We start from the raw sequence: 24,593 nt of genomic DNA on the forward strand, positions 1-24,593 counted from the left end.
AAGAAATGGCAGTGCTTAAGAACAGATTGCTTAGAAGAAGGTGATAATCTCTTGTTTACATAATTCATTTTTTTCTGTGGCAAAAACCTATTTTGTTCCAATATGGAAATTAAACAATATTATAAGCCAATCTGGTTAACAGCCAAAATCCAAACTTCAATTGCTCAGGAAATCTGCTCACTCCTTCCTGAAACACCCTTTTTCACCAGATTACTGTTGTTTCTTACAGTTGCTGATGTGATTTTTCTTTTCTAGTGCTGGGAATGGAATCCAGGACTAATGATCTACCACTAAGCTACACTCTCCCAGTCCAGTGTTTTTCTTTCTTACTGATACAAGGTAAAACAAGATATAGGAACCAAAGGATACACAAATTAATTCTCATGGTAGATGCTATCATTATTTGGAGATAGGCCAAAGCCACCAGAGAATTAACATGACATTAAATGATCCTTAGCCACCTGAATATTAATTCAACATCGATTCATATGCCAATTTCAAAGAATCTATTGGTCCTATATTTCATGGTTCCCAAAGCAGATCAGCTCTTCATAAGGGAATGATCTGCACAGACAGGGAGCTTGCTCCCTAGTGGGCCTGTGTTTCCTACAAAGTTTACTGTGGTGAAGGACCTCTGGGGGTAGGTGTACAATTAGACATGCTCACTGAGAACCCAGAACCCAGTGGGCTGCCTCTGAAGTGTATTACCTGGTTATTCTCTAACTTGTTATGCGTCTGTCCAGCATCCTGTGGCCCACCTGGGACACTCTCACTGTCTGCTTTATTTGGTAGGTGTCTCCTACCAGATGGCTGTCCAGCAGAAGAATCTGTCAAACCATCAAAATCTTTTCCATCTGACACACCCATGAACTCTGTGAAGGAATGATCCTCCAGGATGTTCATGGTATGTTCTACCGTCACCTCCCTGGGGCAGAAATCTCTGGCCAGTTGACCATTTTTGCTGGGGCAGGCATCTAATTCTGAATGTGAACCATTCCTGCACATCACTTTAGAGTTTTTCTCAGGGGTGCTCTGGGATGAAGTGTTCCCTTTGGCTAAGGCACTGTTTTCCTTGAGTGGCACCACAATGATTTTATCCTTTTCCAAGACTTTTTCTTCCTCCATCAATTCTTTGCTTGAGGATGGTCTGAAATCATGCACAATGGAAGGCCCAGGGTGTTCACTGGAGTCGGGCTCCTTCATCTGAATGGTGAGCTGGTCTGAGCTATCGCTAGAAGGGACCACCATGTCAGACAGAGTGGCATTGGAGGCACTATGGGAAAAGTAGCCACTGGTAATACTGCTGGTGGTAGGGCTACGAGACACTTCCTTCTCCAAGACCCGTGAGTTTGTCAGATCCACTTTAGAAGAAAACCATTCCCTGTTCTCCAAGCTGGCATTGTAAACACTGAAGTCAGCAAACTCCACAGGTACATAAGGCTGGGAACTTATCAGCTTCCGGTTAATAGCTTCCAGCTCATTTTCTTCCTCCTCAGAGTCCTAGAGGAATGAAGCAAACTTCAGTTACTAACTCTTTGTGGAAACAGTATTATTTTGACAAGTTTTAGCTACTTCACTATGAAAGGCTCTTACTCTCACATCTTCAATTTTTCTCCCTTTTTCTCCAAGTCTGATCAAATCTTGTTGCCTATTGTAGACATGAGCATTCTATTCTCTGAGCTCTGTGAATATAAAATCTAATACAAAGGCACTTCTGTGCTCACTCCAGGTTAATGAGAAACTTTACCTTCTTTGGTTTATGAAAAGGAATGGTTTTAAAGTACAGTGGTTACTCATAACATTTTCTCTTTTCCCATTGAGCAGAAGGAAAGCTAGAAACAGAATGGCCATTCCTGCATTTGGTCTTGAAATCTTCACCTTGGAAGCAAGGTATGGTGGCAAAAGCACTCTGTGAGAAGTTTCTGAACTGTTTTATGAGGGGGAACAGTAACATAAAACGCGCTATAGCAGAAAGGCAAAGAATACAGTTTCAGCCCTTATTCTCAGTATTGCACTAAATATGGTAACATAGCAAAATATTAATATTTTTGAGGGGCATGCATTTGGTTAGAAAATGAGGAACATAGGTAGTGAGTTTAAATGAAACTCTCCATTATGAAATTTTGGAACTTTGTAAAGATTGCTAACTATGCAAAAATGGGTGTCATTACCTCCTCAATCTCTTATCAAAATGAATGATGCTTAAAAACATTTGGTAGAAAACATTGTATAACATGTGGTATTGTATGTTCAAATAAAAATAAATGTTATTTCTCATTATTTTAAATTAGCCTCATTAACCAGCATCAATGCAAACATTGCCTTTTACTGAGTATAAAACTCAGGGCCTCACACGTGGTAGTGCAAGCACTTCACCACTTGAGCTATGCTTCCAGCCTACAACATTGCTTTATAAATCTGATTTTAAAATTGCCTGAGCATTTGGAGTATTGGTGATCAGCTGAAAGAGATATGGTCCCTCTCTCAGTGAGAAAAGATGTGGGCCCTTGCTTTTATAACAATCCTGAATTCTGCTTGGGTGGCTGCAAGTCTCATTTGAAGCACAACTTAGAACCTTAGAAGTTCTTAGGTTTTTTCCCCCACTGGTCACCTGGTTTGACAAGATATTTAAATTGCCTGTACAACTGTAAGGACTAAGTGACTGTAAAAATGCAGAACCAAAGCATTACTCATTAAGGGGGTGGGGAGAGAAGGGAGGATGACCTATGAGAGACAGCAACCATCATAATGTGGCAGATGGCTGTTTACAAATGATGGTAAGTTTCATTTGTTCATGTGGGGGGGGGGGGGGGCGGGCTTGAGCTCTTGTTTGGCTTTTTCGTTCAAGGTTGGTACTCGACCACTTAAACAACAGCTCAATTTCTAGCTTTTTGCTGGTTAACTGGATATAAGAGTCTCATAGATGTCTGCCCTGGCCAGCTTCAACCTGAGATCCTCAGATCTCAGCCTCCTGAGTAACTAGGATTACAGGCATGAGCCACCAGCATCTGGTTTTGGAGAGACTCTTCTCTTCAATTAAGCAAACCCCCTCCCCCCCCCCAAAAAAAAGCTGTAAGTGGAGCTGTGGCTCAAGTGGTTGAGCAAAAAAGTTCAGGGACAGTACCCAGGTCCTGAGTTCAAGCCCCAGGACCAGAGCAAAAACAACATCAAAAAGTGTGTGGATATTACTACTTCTCAAGAATGATTGAGATTCTTTCCATTAGTCTGACTCACTGATTGTCTGTTTTTTCCAGAATGCAAGAGAAAAAAAATGAATTAGGATCAAAGAAAGAAATAGTTTACATAAACTTATAATGTGAAAATAAAATTAAAGCTTCCAACAGACAAAATAAAATCTCAGATCAAACAAACAAGGTACTTAAATGCTACCAGAGCACCCTGGAAGACTCTCTGTGGAGTCATTTAAACAGAACAGGCAGTAGCTGCAGAGACAGGAGTGCTCAGAAAGCCGGCTTTCAAAGGAGAGTGGAAGTGCCCCTCTCAAGTCAGACCCCAGTAAGAAAAGAGTTTCATCCAACCATACTCAGCGTATTTCAGGGCGCACTTCATTACAAAGTATATTTCAGAGTACACTTCATTACAACATTTAACTGCTGCTTAAAATTTGTTGGGTCAAGAGGACCTGGTTCTATCGCACACTCTATAGGTGAGCTGAGTTTTATGTTAAGCCATTTAACGAAAATAATGACAGGACCCAGTACGTGAACTGTGACCTATATGCTGCACAGCTCTGAGGGGCATCTGGCAGTCCTTGGATGTATTGTGCCAAAATGGATTGTTCTGATAGGTTTAAGTTTTATGTCTATGCACATCAGGGAAGAGAGTCGTGACAATGAACAGACAGAACCAATCAGACATAGACCCAGACAATTTAAGAGCTAACTGACTAGCCTACCCCTGAGTCCTTATCAACAGGACAAGAGGTGGTCAGGTAAATGAGTTGATTATGATTCACAGAGATGAGGGGGTAGATGAAGAAGTGAAGGTCTTATATCTTCTTCTCCATCACAAACCAGGACAAAGGCTTTGAACAGAACAGGGAGAACCCAGAAGCAGAGGACAGAAAGAGGGACAGAAAAAAGGGAAAATAGTACATGCCTTCTTCATGATAGGAGCATCATTTCTTTTTTGGGGTGGGGATGGGGGTTGGGGTGGCTGGATATGCAGGTACTGGGGCTTGATCAGAGCCTGGGTGCTGTCCATTAGCTTTTTGCTCAAGGCTCTACCACATCTACCACTTAAGCTACATACAACTCCACTTCTGGCTTTTTGATCGTTAATCAGAGATAAAGAGTCTGGAACTTGTCTGCCCAGGCTAGCTTGAAACTCAACCTCCTCAGTAGCTGGGATTACAAGCAGGAGCCACTAGTGCCTGGCTCAGGAACACTGTTTCTTAAGATCTATTAGTAGCCCATGCAGGCAAGTAGCTAACTGCAGGTCAGGATTAAGCTGTAGTTGGTGTTCACACAGTGGTGAGCAATAGCAGCGTATTCTGGTGCTGTTAAAGGATCTCACATTAAGGAGGATGGATCTAATACAACCTAGCTGGGAATGAAACCCTCTGCACTCTGCCTAACACAGGTCATATGCAGGCATAAACACCATGCAGCCTCCTCTCATCTGAGGCTGGTTTTATTTTTTTTTTCTAAGCATTAGGAAGCAACAAAAGAGGGAAAACTGAGACAAAATTGGGAAATTCTTCCAGGCCGGAAAAATATACAGGCTCTCAAAATTTTTCAAATGAGGTTATAAATGGATAATTTGTACTGCTTGGCCTAACTGTTCTCAAAAGCTTTATCTCAAATATGTTGATTTAAAAAGCACATACTAGGGAATGGAGTTTTGCAGGTAGGGTTTCAACCTACTGGTGATAGAACAGAGATAAGCCATCCTGAAAGCAAGGCTGAGAACAACAGATTGACATGTATTTTACCAGCTAACTAACAAAGGTTACCTGTGCTAGAGGGATGATGGTGTAATGGGTGGCAATGAACTACCGAGCAGCTACAAACTACAGAATTATCTTGGCAGTAGCATCAGGCAACATAGAAAAAGCTTTCAAACATACCCACAGCTAAATGCATGATTTACTTACTCCAAGTAAGTGCAATTCCTCTAGGTAGATTAACTTCAGAATCTGGGTCATATGTATAGGCACATTAGAAAGATTTCAGTATTAGTCAAAAGTGATCTCTTAGTTATACTGTTCTTAAGTTAAGACCAGAATCATCAAAGTGTTTTCTTTTTCTTTTAGCTAAGCAAACTTATACTAAGCAAAAATAAGTGTTAAAAAAATAGAATGAACACTTAGAAGAAAAAAAAATCACAAGTCACAGACATATTCATGCAAAAGACTCAACATGTCTTAATTTCTTCTAAAGCATTTGGAAGAGTCCGTGAAAGGGCTTTAAACCCACCACCAGGCAATTATGACAGAAATGGTTCCAGAACTTACAATCTTCTTCTCACGTTTGCTACTGTGTTCTACTGGCATGCTGCTGCCATTGCTTCCTGAGGGTACAATGCAGCCAGGGTTATGTGCCTGAGATGGAGACATGCTCTGCAAAGGTTAAGACACACAGATGCATCACACACAAAAGATGACAACCTCTGAAACACCTATTAAGTACATGCATGTTAGACAAGCAATGCAACAGTTCTATTACACATGAGTAATGCAGCAGCCAGTTTTGCAGGCCAGAGTTGTGAACTACTGATGAAATCTGACAGGACTACACAGATTTGGCGGCAAAAAGGAAAGAAAACAAAAGACAACAAAAAAGTTTTCCTTAAAAAACGAATCAATAAAAGCTTTTAGTATTTTCAAAATATCCAGAGGACATCTCTTTCTCATTTAAAAGGTTAAAATGTGTGTGTGTGTGTGTGTGTGTGTGTGTGTGTGTGTGTACTTTGAAAAGCCACTGACACAAAGGAATAAAACCACAGAAATAACCACCACCAAAAACTTCAACCTCATCCTATGTGCTTGAGAAAGAGGTATCCAAGAACAGGGGCCACAAAGTGATAAACTCGTGCTTGTCTGCATGCAGCATTTCACTTGCGAGTACTAACAGCCATTCTCTGCAGACACCACCAATCCATCCTGTTTCACACCATACAAACTAGCCAGGCATTTACCTCTTGGCTTAGAAGAGGTCTTGCTTCAAGAGCTATCCTTTTCTTATGTTCCTCTTTTACAGGCATTAGGGGTTTGAAAAACTTTGGCGGCTGGGGGGAGAATGCTTTAAAAGGGCTGACCGTTAAGGCATGAGGATTCTCCGATGTACAACCTGAGAAAGACAAAGAGGTGTGAGTGTATGGATACAGAGCATTTTTTTTCTCACTTCACCCAGGAAGCTGGGCAATAACCCACTGTTGATAGAGTATGGATATAAAATGTCTCCAAAGGCTCTTCTGTTGAAGGCTCAATCCTCAGCTGGTGGTGTTAGGAAGTGATTGGATTATGAGGGTGCTAACTTCATCCACTGATGAGTTCACAGATGAATGAATTAGGAGATGGGAGAACAAATGGTGGAAGATGGTCATTGGGAGACTTGTCTTCAAAAGGAGTTTCTTGTTTCTGGCCCCTCCTCTCCCTCTTTTTGCTCCTTAGTGGTACCAGATGAAGAGCTACCCCTACCACACATTCCTGCTGCTATGATATCCTCAGGCCCAGAGCAATGGAATCAGTTGACCCTGGCCTGAAACCTCTGCACTCAGAGCCAAGATAAACCCTTTCTTCTTCTGTTTACCCTCAGGTATTTTGTCACAGCAATAGAAAGGGGACTAAAATACATCACACAGTAGGGTCTTATAGAACAGGGAATACATAGCCTAATGGTTAAGCATTGAAATGGATTTTGGCAAAAAGAAGGATAAGTCTGTATAGTCATAAAGCATTACTAAAGGCAAGAGTGAGAAAAACTAGAAGTGATAGTTTTCTACCATCTTTTGAAAATTGAGTAATACTTACCAGGCCAATTTTAGTTCATGCTGTCTTGCCAAATCTGAATTCTGAGCCCTTAGAGTCAGATATTTTGCTTCCTATATCATCTATCTTATTTCAAATGAAATAAGATAGATGATATAGATTTGACATTTGAAAATATCAACCAGAGGCTTAAGAAGTACACTCAATGAATGAATATTATATACTCTTTCATGTAATTCCCTGTTTTCCTCAGGACAACTAGCTCTATCTAAGAAAAGGTAATTCTTGCTTTCTTGTTCTCTGTGTGTGTCTCTCTCTCTGTCTCTGTCTCTCTCTGTCTCTCTCTCTCTGCCTTGTTTGGCTTCTTTCTCCTTTATTTTCTTAGTTCTTATAACAATGAAATTTAGAAGGTGAAAATACAAAGTATAAGCTGATTTACATTTTCAGAGAATGCTGTCCCCTCAGACATTGGGAGGCTGTATTTAGGTAATTTTGTCACTGATCAAATTCACTTCTGGCATCACTTCTGAACCAGATTCATGTTTTCTTCAACATTCCTTTTAGTACAGAAACATGACAGAGGTAGATATTCCTTTGTAGGAAAAAATGAAGTAAGAATTGCATGTCTCAAAATGACTTCAAACTTAGAACAGGCTGCAATGAAGAACACTTAGGAAAATCTAAAGCTATATACATAAAGTGCTGTATTGTTGGGCTGAGGCTGTAGCCCAGTGGCAGAGAGACTACTATGTGAGGCCCTCCAGGTTCAAACCCAACCCCCCACCCCCCAAAAAAAGTACTATTATTCAATATGATGGATACAAAAAGAAGTCCCAGTAAGTGAATTTTAAGATCATCTAACTAGCTAGAATTTCAGCTTTTATCACAGTATATACTATCTGTGAACATTTTAGGCCATTCCTAAGTAATTAAAAGAAAAATCATTATAATCTCACCATTGCCTTCTTTGCTCCTTCGAGGTGAATCCCTGGGTAAAGTTCCATAACATGCTACATCTTGGTAACTGGAGCTGTAGTCAGACACGTCTAACTGGTTCTCTGGCCAACCCTACAGGGGAGAAATATGGGTTAACTGTGATGCAATCACTCTAAAATAAGAAAAGAAGCCAGGACTCGATTTTCTTCTATTTTTTTTTTAATGGCGGTGTATGCCCTTCTTTATTTTTCTTATGAAATATTTGAAACACATAGAAAAGTGCTAACTATTAATAACCATCATAGCCAAGGGACACCCACAGTGAATAAATATTGATATTTTACAAACCAGAGGCTTAAGAAGTACACTCAATGAATGAATATTGTATACACTTTCACGTAATTCCCTGTTTTCCTCAGGACAACTAGCTCTATCTAAGAAAAGGTAATTCTTGCTTTCTTGTTCTCTCTGTATGTGTGAAGTCTACTTTTGAAACCCTGTGTGGTCCCATTCACTTTTACCTAGCCCATAAGGAGTTAATTTGATCAGTTTGGTACATTTCTAGGATAACTGGATAATTTACAGACCAAGTTGAAACTTTTTTTTTTTTGGTCAGTCGTAGGGCCTGAACTCAGTTCCTTGGGGCTGCCCACTCAAGGCTAGTGCTCTACTACTTTGAGCCCAGCTCCACTTCTGGTTTTCTGGTAGTTAATTAGGGATAAAAGTCTCATGGACTTTCCTGCCTGGGCTGGCTTTGGACCACAATCCTCAGATCTCAGCATCCTGACTAACTAGGATTACAGACATACACCACCAACATCCACCTTGAAACACTTTTGAGAATTAAATAGTTGTATTCCATAATTTTGCCTGGGTTAACAATATAACCTGGGACTCTGCCAGACAAACTGGAAGTATAATTACATACCATAGATTATTGAAACTTAAAGATTTCAAACTTAGAAGTTTTAAAAGAGATTTAAAAATTCCAAATAGACACAAGACATTGAGGGTACTGGGAAGAGAAACCTCTTGTATATTATATAAGCTTATTTCAACCTTACTTCAACTTCTTACAAGTTGGCTGTCTCTAATGACTAGATTTGAAACGTCTGGAGGACATAAAAAATTTAAGCACAAATTTCCATCTTAAGAACTTAGTTCTGTTGATAACCCAGCCCACATGTACACACCTTATCATCTTCTTCAAAGCCAGAAAGGTCTGGTCGACTAGAAGAAACCTATAAGAGATGAACAGTTTATCAGTATAGGTTATATATTTGACATCATTTTATTTCCTGTTCTTTTGGCAATAATAGAGTTTGAATGCAGGGCCTTGGAATTGCTGGGCTAGTATTCTATAACTTAAGCCCCAGCCCACAGTTTTCTTTCTATATAAGGAAATATAAAGTATAGATATGGCTGACACCAGTATGATCTTCTTCCTTCTTTCTTAGCTCCCCAGGAATAATTACCACCCTCAACTTGGGAGTTATTACCTCCATGCATATTTTATGTAATTACATGCAAATATGCTCATAAACAATAACTAGTATTATTCTGCAACTTTTTATACCTCACAAATGCTACCTTACATAGTCTTCTATAGTATACTATTTTTGGTCCCATCTTCCTATTGGTGGATATCTAAGCTGCTTCTAATTATTTTTCCAATTATGAAACATGATGAAGTTGAGCATAATGGCATAGACCTGCAATCCTAGAAATAGGGAGGCTAAGGTAGGAAGACCATGAGCTCAAGGGCAGTCTGGGCTACATAGAGAGACCTGGTCTCAAAAATAAAGACAAAGCCAGGTGCCAGTGGCTCACACCTGTAATCCTAGCTACTCAGGAGGATGAGCTCTGAGGATCACAGTTCAAAGTCAGCCCGAGCAGGAAAGTCCATGAAATTCTTTTTTTTTTTTTTAATTGTGAAAATACCTTACAGAGGGGTTACAATTACATGGGCAAGATAACGAGTACATTTCTTATCAAGCATTGTTGCCTCCTCCTTTGTTTTTCCTTCCCATCCCTTCCCATATCTCCCTGCCTGCTCCCCCCTACCTGATCCTCCCCCACCCCACCAAAGTTGCAAAGTTCCTTTTTTGACATAACGACTTGTTGCAATGGGTCCACCTGTATCCCTATTTAAACGATTTGTTTTTCCCTTCTCCTCCACAAATTATACCAACATCAAATACAGTGAAAGCAGAGGTTATACCATGGGGGAGGGACATACAAAGCAACAAAGAAATCATCTTATAAATATGTTAGAAACAATTGCATGAAAGAAAAAAAAACATTTGAATACTTATCTTGGGGTTCATTTCCCTAACATCAACTTATCTAACCTTTTCTGCTTGACTCAGACATACACTGGTTATTGCAAATACGGGAAACCATGGGACCTATTGTTTCTTTGGGCCTGGCTTACTTCACTTAATATAATTTTTTCTAAGTCTTTCTACTTCTAACAAATGGGGCAATGTCATTCTTTCTGATGGATGCATAGAATTCCATTGTGTATATATACCACATTTTCTTGATCCATTCATCTACTGAAGGGCATCTGGGTTAGTTCCATATCTTAGCTATGGTAAATAATGCTGCAATAAATATAGTTGTGCTGGTAGCTTTAGTACATGAAATTCTTTTTTTTTTTTTTTTGGGGGGGGGGGGTCCGGTCATGGGGCCTGAACTCTGGGCCTGGGCGCTGTCCCTCAGCTCTTTAGGTCAAGGCTAGCGCTCTACCACTTGAGCCACAGCACCACTTCCGGCTTTTTTCTTTTTGCTTATGTGGTGCTGAGGAATCGAACCCAGGGCCTCATGCATGCAAGGCAAGCACTCTACCACTGAGCTACCCTCCCAACCCCTAGTGCATGAAATTCTTATCTCCAGTAAACCACTAGAAAACTGGAAGTGGCACCATAGCTCAAGTGGTAGAGCGCTAGCCTTGAAGAGCTGAGAGTCAGCGCTCAGGTCCAGAGTTCAAGCCCCACGACTGACCAAAACAAAAAGAAAAAAGACAAAAATATGATGAAATAATTGTTTTACCCTGTCTCTAAGCACCACTCTGGATGCATTCTTCAAAGTAGTAGCCTTTAGTTTTATTTACTTTTTCTTTTAATTGGGGGAAGGGGGTTGCTGGTTCTGGGCCTTGGCGGGGGTATTGTCCTTGAGCTTTTTTGCTCAGTGTTAGCACTCTACTACTTGTCACAGTTCCACTTCTGGCTTTTTGTTAACTGAAGAGTCTCACAAACTTTCTTGCTTGGGCTCGTTTCAAACAATGATCCTCGGAGCTAAGCCTATATTTTTTAGATCTATATAATTTGTGTATCAATAAGAATCTCTAGCCAGTGCTAGTGGCTGCCTGTAATGATAGCACTGAGGCTGAGATCTGAGGACCAAGGTTCAAAGCCAGCCTGGGCAGGAAAGTCCATGAGACTCTTATCTCCAGTTAACCTCAGAAAACCAGAAGTGCAGCTGTGGCTCAAAGTAGTAAGAGTGCTAGCAAGCCTTGAGTGAAAACAAAACACAAAACAAAACAACAAAAAAAAACCTCACCAAAAGAACTTGTAGACTACACACATCTAGGGCACAGAATATCTGGCCTGTAGATAAAATATGTATGCTTTCAACTCTGCTTTTCCATAGAAATTTTAGGGTAAACTCATAAAATCCTCCAAAATCTGCTGGGAGTTTGTAGTAAGTTTACACTTATATGTTAAGTTTTTGATTTGATACGTTTCCATCAATGAACAAAGTCATTATATAAGGCCTTTTTGTATGTGTGCAGTAATTGTGTTCCTGTTTCTTTCTGATGGAATTTTTGCAGGAAATTTCCATCTTGTTTAAACTTTTACATGTAATTGCATGGCATTCATGGTTCACTCACCTGTCTCAGTGTCTATTATTTCTATAGCAATACTTCCTTATATTCCCAATAATATTCTTATCTGCTCTTTTTTGCCTATTATCTTTTACTCTCCAATCAATCTAAACTAAAAGTCAGTCACTAGTCTTTTCAGACAATCTGCTTTTTAGCGTTGTTGGTTCTTTTACTTCAGCTATGTTCAAATATTATTTGGATTTAGTGTGTTTCTGTTGTAATATTTACTTCATTCTTTCCTCGAAATATTCTAGTATTTTTTAGCTTAAAACAATTTTTCTTTCAGATATGAATATAACATATATTAGGTTGTATGCTCCCTTTTAATTCCTATTTTGATTCAATTTTATTACTTCCTAGCTTTAATTTATTGGCTTCAGAATGTAGTTGTTTTGTTTATGAAGAAAAAGTTTATAACTATAGAGGTAAAGTTTAAGTTTTGCTTACATAAGAGGTTGGTTACCTGTCTAGCTTTAAAATCTTTTAACCTTATTCTTGTATGAGTATCTAAAATATAAATCTTTCCCACTCAATTTTCTAAAAAAGGTCATAACCACAATAAAATGGTTACATCTTCAGGGACACAGAAAAGTAGGCTGGACACTGGGTTGCCGACTCTACTTAGCTCCATGTGTATTATTCCCACTGAGTCAATATCAACATCACATCCCTCTAAGGTCTCCCATCCCACAGTCTGAGACAGCACATGTAAAAGCAGGTGTACTTGCACATTTGCTGTACAAGGTGCTGTACTTACATTGTGAACATTTGGTGTGCTGAGGCTCCTCCGAATGTGCCGAGCCTTGGTGGAAAGTGCTTCTTTGACTGTGACAGCCTGTAAACATAATAATTTCAACATAATACTTATTATTTTCTTATCTGACTTCAAGAGGAAGATGTTTATTTGTAGAATATTTATAAATCACGTCAATAATGCATATACCTACAAAAATACCTATTTATAAGACACAAATCTTAATGTGACTGATTTTTCTGTATGTGTGCCAGTCCTCAGGGTTGAACTCAGTGCCTGTACACTATCCCTGAGCTTTTTTTAATTAAACTCATGCTATGCCACCTGAGCCATGGCTCTTCTCACTCTTGTGTTTTAGGTAGTTAATTGGAGGTTAACAGTTTCATGGACTTTCCTGCCCAGGCTGGCTTAGAATGACAATCCTCAGATCTCAGCCCCCTGAGTAGCTAGGATTACAGGCATGAGCCAAGCCAACAGCTCCTCCACATTCTCCCCGCCCCCCCCCCCCCCGCCACAATCAAAAACATACTTCAAAAACAAGCCAAGAAAGCTTCTTAGCAAAAGACAGATCTATGTTGGGAATTATTTTCTCAAGCAAATAGGCAGAGGAAATGAATGTTATGTGGGTTTTACTTGTGTATCTATTCTGGTAGGATTTCCATTAGGAGAAGATTTTGGTGACTGATGCACTCCTATGAGTCAATACTCACTATCTGTCACGCAAACTCCTGCACCACAGGGGAGTGTTACTGAAGGGCATAGCTAGTCTTATAGCCCCGATACTGTGTGTTATAATTTCCACCTTAATGGATTATCTCTAAAGTTAACCTGAGTGCAAACATTAGAGGGCTAGGGAATATACATGGTTAAATACATGGTAAATCTATGTGGGTTTTCACCTGCCCTAATTGTAAAACCTGAGCAAGTTGGCTAACTGCCCTTAGCCTGAATTGTCTCATTGCAACAGTACATTCCTGTTGATCATTGAATGAAACAATGAATCTAAAGTACTGAGGCACAGCCCCTTTCAAAAAGGAAGTACTCAGTAAGTGTTCTTTATTGTTTTTATTTTTGGAATGATTTTTTTCAACAAATCACTTTTCAAGTTCTCCTTTTCTGCATGACTTAAGAGAGATGACTGGTGAACAAATTCATCTTTGTCCAATGTCGGGGGAAAGCTGGTGATTACAACCTTCAGGCCCTCTAGTCAGTCACTTGCCTGTCGGAGCCGTTCAAGGCTCAGAATGTTCTCCACATGCAGCACGCCCCGTGTGTATTTCTCAATGTATGTCTCTCCATCTAACGTGCCCTCGTTTTCACTCCGTGCTGCCAGGAGAGCCAGCGTTTCCCGGTCCTCAATCTCCTCGGTTGCCTTTGGTATATTGGAAACTATTTCATAAGTTACACCGCAGGAATAGAATATGTTCTTCAATGATATCCTCCTCTTCAAACTCTGGGTAAAACTCTGAAAAGGAAAACTGGGTTAAGTTACGTGACAAATCTAAGTTTACAAACTGTAACAGCATTTTATAAATGACCACAGTTCTTCATAGAGAGTCATATATAAGATTCGGTGAAACAGGCAAACAAATTGAACTTGAGACTCTCTGTCTCCTTTCCAGATGGATGATAACGGCCAAGTCTTGTGTGGGGACTAGTTTACAGAACATATGGGACATTCAGGTTTCTAAGGGTGCTTTCTCCCCTCTGCAGACTGGCTTTGCCTTTCCGGGTTTCACCAGTCCTTCTGGAGACCAGCTGAACAACACAGGGGCGGGGGTGGGGGGGTGTTGACAGTACCTCTCAGATGCAATCTGGCAAGGATAGGGATTTCTTTGGAGTCTGTGTTTGGTTCTGTCTGTGTCTGTCACTAACCTGATTGTACCTGGTACTTAACCTCTCCACTTTCAGTGTTTCCACTTTTCAAACAAGGAAATGTCACAGCCAGTGTCACCTAGAATTATGGGTTTCATATCAAAGTGGACATGTCTTTTGGGGATGACATTTGCCTCTCTTGCCCTATTATCTCAGATAATGAGCAAAGCCTCCCAACTCAGCCAGCAAGGCTCCATTCTGCACATTCTCTGATAAATTAGTGCCACAGAACATGAATGTATGAGAGACAAGAAGAAATCTGTAGTCTGAAAGACATAATGGCAGAGCTGGTCCCCATTACTACCTGTTTGTTGTAAATATTGGCTGCAATCCGCTTTCGTAATACTAACTCCATGGCGGCCGGGTGACTGAGTTGGACTGTGGTCTTCACGATAAGATAAATCCTCTCGTTCTGGGGTGTGACTCTATTCAAGTGAACAGAGTCGTGCACCGAAGAGTCCCAGGAGGCTGTGGCTGAAACCTGGGAGTGGGAGAAGGATGGGGAGATGGAAAGAGATGACTCAGCTGTTTATAAATTAACTCAATGTCACCCAAGAGCCAGCCTTCCTCATCTAGTTTGAGTGACAGCACATAAAGTTTTCTTTATTTTATTTTTAAATTTTCTTTTTAGGACTCTAACCTTCTTTCCCAAAGCAAACTATAGTGGTTTCACAGGAGGGCAGGCCCACGGAACTTATGTGTTAATCTGAAGCCCTGTAGGAGAGTCCTGGGGAGGAATTACCTCGTCATCACTATGCTTTATGATAGGCAGGTAGAAAAACTGGCTGCCATGTTCCTTGGGCAAGATGGAGTTCACACCTGATGCATGGGGACCAACAAGCTGTTCATTGGCACTGAGGTCATCCGCTAATCAAGGTCAAGGCACAAAATAAAAGAGTAGGGGATAAAGTTAGTTTTGAAGTAACAACATTTAAAAAGATACACACCCACCTTCCCCTATAATTAAAAGGTGCTGGGGTCAAACTCAGGGGCTGGGATAGGCTAAACTGCATGTCAACCAAAAATATGTTTTTTAACAGATGAAGTTTACATGTAACACATTCCTAACTCCCCCCCCCCCCCCATTACTTATCTTGCAGTTGAAATAGATACTCCAAGAGTCAGGGTAGCTTTCATTTTTTATTTATTTTCAGTTACTACTATTTTTGGTGTGTGCCACTGCTAGGGCTTGAACTCAGGGCTCTGTGCTCTCCTTGGCTTGCTTGTTTATGGCTGGCGCTCTATCACTTGAGCAGCACAACTCTTGTCTGCATTTTGCTGGTCAACTGGAGATGGAGTCTTAAGGACTTTTCTGCCTTGGCTGGCTTTGTCCATCTATCCTCAGATTTTCGCCTCCTGAGTAGCAAGGATAACAGGTGCCTGGCTTCCATTTGTGCTCTTAAAACAATTAGAATTTTGCTGGTCTTTTTCTTTCCTTTTCTCTTTCTTATGGTGCTAGGGATTGAACCTAAGGATCAGCATATGCTCAGCAAATGCTGTACAACTTGAGCCATGCCCCCTAGTCCAAGAACACATAAGGCAAGGTTACACTGTGATCATTTCTAGCATCAAAATTATTGGGTTTGAGTAGCAAAAGACATTAGTCAGAATGCAGCTTCCTAGGCCATTGCCAAGGCTGAGTCAGAATATCTGAAGGTGATTACTTTTCCAAGTAATAACTATGCCTATTAATATTCCAAAACAACTATATACTTCTCTCAATCTCCCTAGGTGCTCTCATACTTTGATTAAACAACCGCATCCCTTCTTCTGTGATTCTACATGTCATGCGTATATATTTTTGGTTGAAACAAAAATGTCATCTCTATGTGGCATAAGAGTAATTACAAGTGATTTATCAATAAAAATGTGAGCAAATGGATGATAAATCTTAATTAAGTGTAACAATCCCTGGAATGTTAAGTACCTACTCACCATTCAAATCAAGGAAGAGAACTGGTATGTGAGTTTCCATGCCAGGAGGTGGGATCCTAAATTGAATGACAAAATTTAGAAATATTTTATATCTTACTGGGATAATAAAACAACACACAACCATGGAAGCAGAAAACCACTGGGGAGATACAGGCCCTTTTCATGAAGTATGTTCACATTTTACTTCTCTGTTAACACAAATCATGGAAACTATGTCACATATACACATTAAAAACCTGCCAGTCAATATGAATTACCCATAATTACTTGAAGCAAAGATTAAAGCCTTGCTCAAAATAATTTTTGTGAAGCCAGGCATGGTGGTATAATCCCAGCTGTAATCCCAGCTACTTGGGATGTAGAGGGAGGAGGATGGCGAGTTTCAAGGTAGCTAGCCAAAGGTTCTGACAGTCCCTGTTTCAAAAGCAAAATAGAAATAAAAGGGTTGTGAGTGTGGCTTAAGTGACAGAGTACTGTCCTAGCGTGAGCAAGGCCTTGGGTTCAGTCCTCAGTAGTGTAATAATAATAGCTATACTACTATTAATAGCAATTTTAGTGATGAAACAAGGGTTGTGGTGGTGTTAGAGATAGTAGATTAGCTCAGAGCCTAGAGGAAGTAAACAGAAGTGACATTATGCAATAAGCTTGGATGAGATGAGAATTATAAATTGTGTGGGGTGGGACTAAGCAGTGTACTGTCTAAACTGGCCCAGCTACAGCAGAAATCACTCCCCTGGCCCCCCCCCTCGTCGGTCATGGGCCTGAACTCTGGACCTGGGCGCTGTCCCTCAGCTCTTCAGCTCAAGGCTAGCGCTCTACCACTTGAGCCACAGCGCCACGTGTGGATTTTTCTGCTTATATGGTGCTGAGGAATTGAATCCAGGGCCTCATGCATGCAAGGCAAGCGCTCAACCACTGAGCCACCTTCCCAGCCCCACTTTCATCTCTTAAGATGAAGAGTCTCAGGCCTTCTTTCCCTTTCTGAATCAGAATAACAAGGTGGGATCCAGGACTACATTATCCAAACCCTGCAGATGATCTGCAGTTTGAAAAAAACATCGTGTGAGAATCAGGTGAGGACTATCTGGAGCGAGCGCCGAGGAACAGCACAAGGCTAGGAATGAGCTCATTGTGCATAGGAAGTGGCAGTGGGTGGCTTGCAGGATTCAGCACACAAGGACAAATGTCAAGGATGAACAGCGGCTTACAAATTGTGTGTTTACAAATTTAGATTCTCTACTCTCTAAAGGAGACTATTAAAATCAATTACATTCCATTTACCAATAGAGACTGTTTCTATGTCTATCCAAAGAAGTCTATGTGGCCACACACCCTCTGTGTTCAAAGGGAATCTTGAATTTTTCTCTTAAATGCTTAGGACAAAAGCTGGAGATGTAGCTCAGCAATAAAGTGCTTGCCTAGCATGTGCAAGGTTCCAGATTCCATCACTAGCACCACAGAAAAACAAAGAAACACAACGTAAATAAAACTAGCAAACACGCTCAGGGCGTTTTCTGCAGTAAGAATGAGAAAGGCTGAAGCAACTGCAGTTGAATCAACATGAAAGAAGCAAGAAATTAAATCCAGATCTACTTTACTCCAGACGCTGCTATCAAACCAGGCTATTTCTATTAACATGTCTAGGACTGACTAATCAACTGATTGATCATGTAGTGCTAAAATGTTTAAGTCAGTTGCCAAACTAAGCAGGTACTAGAGCGAGTAACATCTCTTTTGCTCTCTTCAAGTATACCCTAGAAACCTTCTCAAGCCAAAATGAGAGAATTTCTACAGATCAGAAAATGTTCAAGTTGCTATTCAGAACAACAGAGCAGTATAGTATTTGATTCCTTCCTCTGAAGGAAGTTGGCAGTGATTCGAAGATGTAATGACAAAGGAGTACTAGAGATGGCATTTCCTGGGCCAGTCACGGAAAGCCACCTGCATGGCTCTATCAGGCAGGTAGTAGATCCCACCCTGCCAGGCATGCAGGAGAGGGCAGCCTTACCAGTCAGCAGGAGCCCCAGGGATCCCACTGCCTGGGGCTGGTACCAACACAGCATTCCTTTCCTCCGTCAGTCCCACCCACTGCTCCACAAGCCGAGCTTCCCGTTCCACATCATCCTCTGTTTTCTCTGCAGAAGAAAATGAAGAGATGAATGAGAATGAGACGGGAAGCACAATCCCTAAAGTTAAAAATAAGTAGATCTTCACCCTGTGATAACCAAAAAGGCCTAGACATCCACTATGTCCCCAAAATGGATGGAGGCTTCAAAGGCAAGCATGAACATCCAGGCCTGGAAAGGCTATGACAGCCGCTTCAGGCAGTATAAGCCAGAAACAGTAGAAAGAGCACTGGAACAGCAATGACAAATCTTAGATCATGTGACCAGTGCTAAGATTTGGGGAAGTTGTTCAACAGATGAGTCTGTTTCCTAATCTGTCAAACAGGAATTCAAGTCATTTCTGCTCTGTCACATGGTGTTATGATTAAGTAAAATAATGGACTGGACATCATAAAATAATATACCATGTCACAATTTTAATTTTTAAAACATATGTTTGTTTTATTCCAAAAAACTTTTTATGCTCCCTTCATGCTTATTAGGAAAAGGATTTTATTTGATACATTCTTAAAATTTTCATGTCTGTAATTGAATTCTGGGACTCCCTGGGGATACTAGCGATGGGTTTTCATGATCACAATATGCATATGAGTCAACACCACACTTCTTCAAGAAATGAATTAACAGCCATAATGTGTTTATTGATGTAGAATCAACCACAAGGACAATGAAGTCAGGATGAGTGATAGGATTCTTTTGAGACAGGGTCTTACTATGTAGCCCAGGCTGGTCTTGAACTCCAGATCATCTAGCCTTTATATCCCAAATGCTGTGATTACAAGTACATATCAACTGAACTGGACTGAGACAAAAATTTGAAGGACATATTTCTACTACAGGATCCAAGTGCATAGTAAGCAAATGGGTACCCTTAGGGGCAGAGAGTACAACTACAGAGCCACACTGCCCGACAGGAATAAGGCACCATGTGGTCTAGATGGTGTTCATGCACGCTGACATTCTGTATACCAGCACACTGGTAATGACCACATTTGTGATCACTGAAACACAATTGAGCTGGACATTTAATGTCACAGCTTTTTGACACACTCATAGTTATATGAAAAGTTATACCATTCAGAGACTTCTTAATAGAAAGGTATAATTTGGTTCAGTAATGTCTTTAATGGTTTCAAGTTCAACTAAGATGGTACTGTCTAACGAAGGAAAGAAAGGAATCTACTACCAGTGAATAGAAATGAAAAGACTATTCCCAGAGCATTTAACCTCATATATCTTAAAAGAAAATTATTAGCTTACATTTCACATACCTTTTTTGTTGTTGACTTTTTTAATCTGTTCATCTAAGTATTCTCTCCGTTTAATGAGTGCATCTGACCACCTCTCTCTCACGCAGTTTAAATCTTCTTCCTGGCAACATGGGCAGAAAACATTCGTCTGTAAGATGCTAGACACCTATTTTCTTTAAAAAACAAAAGTCTAAATTGATTAGCAAACTTTCCATTAGGAAAGGCCATTGAACACTGGTGTGTGATTAATGTGCAGGAAAGCAGGGGACTCAGTAGCACCACATGCTGATCAAGGATTTGGGTCCCCAGAAATCAGATCTCTACAAGGATAATAATTAGCCTTTTTAAAGCAAGACAAGCTCAGCTGATACCAGGGATCGCATGATTTTTAGGCTAAGTTCATGCATTGTACTTAAATGGCAGCTACTGATTGAAAGATGTACAATTTTAAACAGGAAGACCACCTATAACATATCAAACAGATAGAGGAGGACAGGCATTTATTTCACAGTTCAGTGGCCTAGTAACATGTATTTTCTGAAATGGAAAGAATAGGTCAGCAGAGAAGCTTTTGAACTTTCTCCAAAGATTTTACATCCAAATGTCACCATGAGACTAAACAACAGTCTCCCATGCAAAAACCCAACATGCATTCAGCCATGCTTGAAGAAATTCCCGAAGCAGCCATGAACTTGGATGTGCATGACATGGCAGGAAGCACGCAAAAAGCCAAAAGACGTTAGTCAATGGCACTGCTGACATCCCAGGGAACACTGACCTTTCCCCTAAGGTTTGTTTGCATTTGCTTCTTTCCTTTCTACGTAAAATTATGAGCAAGGAAAGAAAAGTCTCCAGTTTTATTCAAAAATGCTCATTGGCTTAATGCTAGTCTAATGGTAAAGACATTATACTAAGGCTAGACACTAGGAACTTCTAATGCTATTTCTATAATGTTCCCACTTTTTTTGTGGGGTGGGGTGGGGCAGACAGCAGGATTTGAACTCAATGTCCTTGCTCAGGCATTCTACCACATGAGCCAGATCTCCACTGCAGCTTCATACTATTGGGAGTTTTTTGTTTTTTGGAAATGGAGTCTCATGTAATTTCCTGCCTAAATTGGCAGGAATTTCAACCCTTCAGATCTCAGCCTTCTGAGGAGCCAGGATGAAAGGTGTGAGCCACTGGTGCCTAGCAATGGACCCATATTTTATATACTGGAAGGCACAACTGGGGAAATATCTTCTGAATTTGTGTGGAGAAGCAGTACAAAGACTGGGAATCAAAGACAGAAACCATCTCAGTTCACTGGTTTGATCATGCATGCTATCAGGCTAGTCAGTGCTAACCCTTTTATAGCTGCACATATCTTTTTTCTCTACATTTCCAACAAGAAAAGGCTGAGATTTAAATTCTATAACTTATGGAGAACTAACCTTTTCCCTAATGAAAGGAGAAAACTAGCTAAACAAAAGAAAGCTATGTGCATAAAATGCCTCTAAGTTTCCTGCCCAGTAAGTGTTTTAAAGTTAAATGGTATTTTAGAACAACACTAATTTCTTGCGTATAAGAAGCAAAGTACAGTTTAGCATAGGAAAGATAAGAATCTAAAGATTATGGATGGAAAACTATGTAAATTTTTTTAGGAGCAGTACTTTTAATATAGTGATAATGATCTTGCTTAGCAAGGCTTTACAAGCTAATAATTTCAGATCGCAGAGGAAAAAATGCAGTATCTGGTTATAAATTCTGAAAACAGAGAGGAAAAACAACAGACATAGTATTGTACATTTGATTACATATGAAGCAATTCAAAAGCACGGGCAAAACTGCACATTCTTGCTCTCTAAGCCACTTTCCTCCTCCCTGGCCTCTGCTTTTGCAAATGCTGGCAATTAGCAATAGCTGTGCCCCATGCCACAGGATTGACAGCAGTAGCAATACCTGATAACTATCCATATCATCACCATCCTCATCATTTCTCTGGTAGGAAAAAAATAAACACAAAGGACATGCATTTTGTTTCTCCAACAGCACATGGGAAATAATTCTCTAATACACATCACAATGGGCAAGTCACATGAAATTGGCATAATAAAACATTTCAACAAAATTCCAAAAGTTGAATGGATTTATTCACTCTGTCATGTAAAGTTAACAGTGCTGGTAATGGAACCCAGAAACTTGTCTATGCCAGGCATTCTTTCTATACTGAGCTACATACAACTCCATCCCTAACAAACTGTTTTAAGGAAAGCAGTTATATTGAAACTAAGACAGGGAAAGAAATCCACAGCCTTAGTTAGGACTTCTGCCACTGTTGTAAGACAATTAGGTAATATGTATAGGTAGGCTATAGATAAATATCATTTGTAGGTAGACTGTGAGATGGGGAATGGGCTTAAGAACATAGAAAACAATGCCTACAAGGACTTCAGAGATTCTCTTGCCCAACTTTGGCTTTGGCTAGGCAGCAACAGAGGCCCTCCAGGATACAGTGATTTAATCAAGGTTCACACACTAGAGGACAACCAGGATGGAAGGAAAGCCCTTAGTCGCCAACCTTACGGGTTATTGCCCTAAAATCACCACACCTGAATGAAATCAGATCACCCAAGTCCTGTACAGCTCTCTTGCAATAAAAAAGAAAGAAAGAAAGAACTCCCTTCTATCCTGGGGGCCAAATAACAGTTTAGTTGAGAAATGTTAAAAACACGGCAACATTTCATGATAAAGTAACAATTCTGGCAAAAAAAAAAAAGTAACATACTGACAGGAATTTTAACTGAGACAATTTTCTTTAGAAATAAGATTTTTTTTAAGAGTCTGGTAATTATTACTATCAGTTATGTGACTAATTTATTAAATACAAACATAATCCTGAACTAATTTATCTTTGAAGTAAGGTTCCCTAGGAGTTAAAGAAATAGCTCTACTATACCACAAATTTCTAGATCAGGAAAGTACTTTCACCAACTAAAGACTAGCCCAAGCTTCTGTGATGTAGAACTGTTGTGAAACAAGAATATTTTGTATTGGTTTTGGCTATTGCTTTAGCGAAATTCTAAAGAACTGTGTCAACAACAACGGAAAGTTTGTAGACATTACCTTAAGCACAGCAGCCAAGGGGATGGATTAAAAACCTTGGAAACTGTCACAGTTTCCATTTGTGGGGCTGGTATTGGCTGGGACTCAATTTTTTTTGTTTTACAAAGCTAAGGAGCGAAGGCAGAGTCCTCATACTTGCTAACTAGGCACATGTTCTACCACTGAGCAACCTCCCAGCCCTGATACTCTGCTCTTAAGATTGCATATAGCACTGGAAAAAGATCAATAGTTCAAAATCCATGCTTTGACAAAAATTTATTTTAACTGGACGTATGGCTGTTGAAGGAATGCAAATAATCAATAGGTACACGAAGAAAGAACTTTCAGCTAAGTGACAGAACACATTCTGTAAAGGTCACTGGTTCAGATATATAAATTGCTTTATCAAACAGCAAAAACTTCTTAAGCCACAATGTTTTACTACAAAAAGGAACCTCTGAGAGTTACTAAGTTTATCTCATCATTTTGGACAAGAAAAAAAAAAAAAACAATCCTAAGTTTAAAATACCCAGCAAAAATCATGACTTGGTAGAAATGAACCTGATAAAGACTGCAGGCCTCCCGCTCCAAGTCCAATGTCAGCTCTTCCTACCAAATCCTGAGGCTACCGGGGAAGCCGTAGGCCAGGGAAGGCCTGAACTGGGATGAAAATCCTTACAACCCAATTCCCCAATCACAGACTGTGACCAACACAAGAAGTCTGGTGGAAAAGTGTCCTATGCAAACCGGACCTTGGCTAGGGTGGCCTTCATACCTGGAAAGAAGTGTGTGGGTTCGGAGAGCTGGAGAGAATTTGAACCTAGGAGAGGAAGGGTTTGCCTGACAAAGCTACACCTTCCTGACAGCTCAAGAGTTTGTGCACTGACGTTTAGCTTTGAGGAAAGGTCTTCCCGAACACCAGGAAGCCCAAAGAAAAACAGGGAGAGATGGACCATTCTCAGGATTGGCTGAGCTCCTGCCTGGACTCCAGAGAGAAATACGGGAGAAATGTTTTCTCCCTGCAGGCAAGGCAAGACAACGCCAGGCAGGGCAAAGCAAAGCAGGGAGAGTGCTCCTATCACACAGGGCAGGGCAGCAAGGGCGCAGGATTAAACCACGATTCTTTCCTGTCTGAACTCACATCTAGTGAAGCTCACGATGCCCATTAGGCAGGTAAGGGTGGGGATGAAGTTCATAACTAGAGTTTATCCTCAAGGAGTCCAGAAGAGGTCTCACCAATCCCATGAAAGTCAATTCTTAGGGGATTTCATCTTTTTATTTTTTTAAATATGAAGATAAGATTTAGGAGATGAAGATTTAATGGATGAAAGTGATCACGAAGACAGACTGCTTGTTAAAAAAAAAAAAGCAGTAAAGCTTGCAATTAAGTGGCTCATTACAATTTAAAAAAGAGTACACTAAAAAAAGAATGTTTAGCCAAGTGATGGAACTCATTCTGTAAAGGTCACTGTTTAAGATATATAAACTGTTCTATCAAACAGCAAAAACTTCTTAAGCTACATACAATGTTTTACTGCAGAAAAGAACCTCCGAGAATTACTACATTTATGTCATCATTTTAGACAAGAAAACAAGAACTCTTTCAATTAGCCAGCAAAAATCATGATTTAGTTTATGGTGTTATCATTAGGTATGGTATTAATAAAAGTAAGTTGAGGCTAGGCAGCAACACCAAATATCCAACAGTTTGGGCTAGCTATAAAATAAAACCTGTCTAGCTTTCATCAGTATCTTTATAAATAAAATTACTACTAATTAGAACTAGGCAAAC

General features: G+C 40.1%; 1 protein-coding gene across 1 annotated transcript in view; it reads right to left on the bottom strand.

Moving 5' to 3' along the window:
- Kif13a (kinesin family member 13A) overlaps nucleotides 1–24,593 on the bottom strand; it is a 160,056-nt gene continuing 135,463 nt past the window's right edge. The window contains 14 exon segments of the mRNA XM_042678512.1: nucleotides 1–701; nucleotides 703–1,500; nucleotides 5,477–5,581; nucleotides 6,160–6,311; nucleotides 7,909–8,020; nucleotides 9,082–9,129; nucleotides 12,535–12,612; nucleotides 13,751–13,996; nucleotides 14,711–14,887; nucleotides 15,149–15,273; nucleotides 16,342–16,397; nucleotides 18,350–18,476; nucleotides 19,739–19,838; nucleotides 21,659–21,697. Of these exon segments, the coding sequence (XP_042534446.1) occupies nucleotides 663–701; nucleotides 703–1,500; nucleotides 5,477–5,581; nucleotides 6,160–6,311; nucleotides 7,909–8,020; nucleotides 9,082–9,129; nucleotides 12,535–12,612; nucleotides 13,751–13,996; nucleotides 14,711–14,887; nucleotides 15,149–15,273; nucleotides 16,342–16,397; nucleotides 18,350–18,476; nucleotides 19,739–19,838; nucleotides 21,659–21,697 (2,202 nt within the window). The 3' untranslated portion in view covers nucleotides 1–662.

This window comes from Dipodomys spectabilis, unplaced genomic scaffold, assembly GCF_019054845.1.
Source record: "Dipodomys spectabilis isolate Male_0828 unplaced genomic scaffold, ASM1905484v1 ptg000045l, whole genome shotgun sequence".
In the NCBI taxonomy this organism is placed as follows: domain Eukaryota; kingdom Metazoa; phylum Chordata; class Mammalia; order Rodentia; family Heteromyidae; genus Dipodomys; species Dipodomys spectabilis.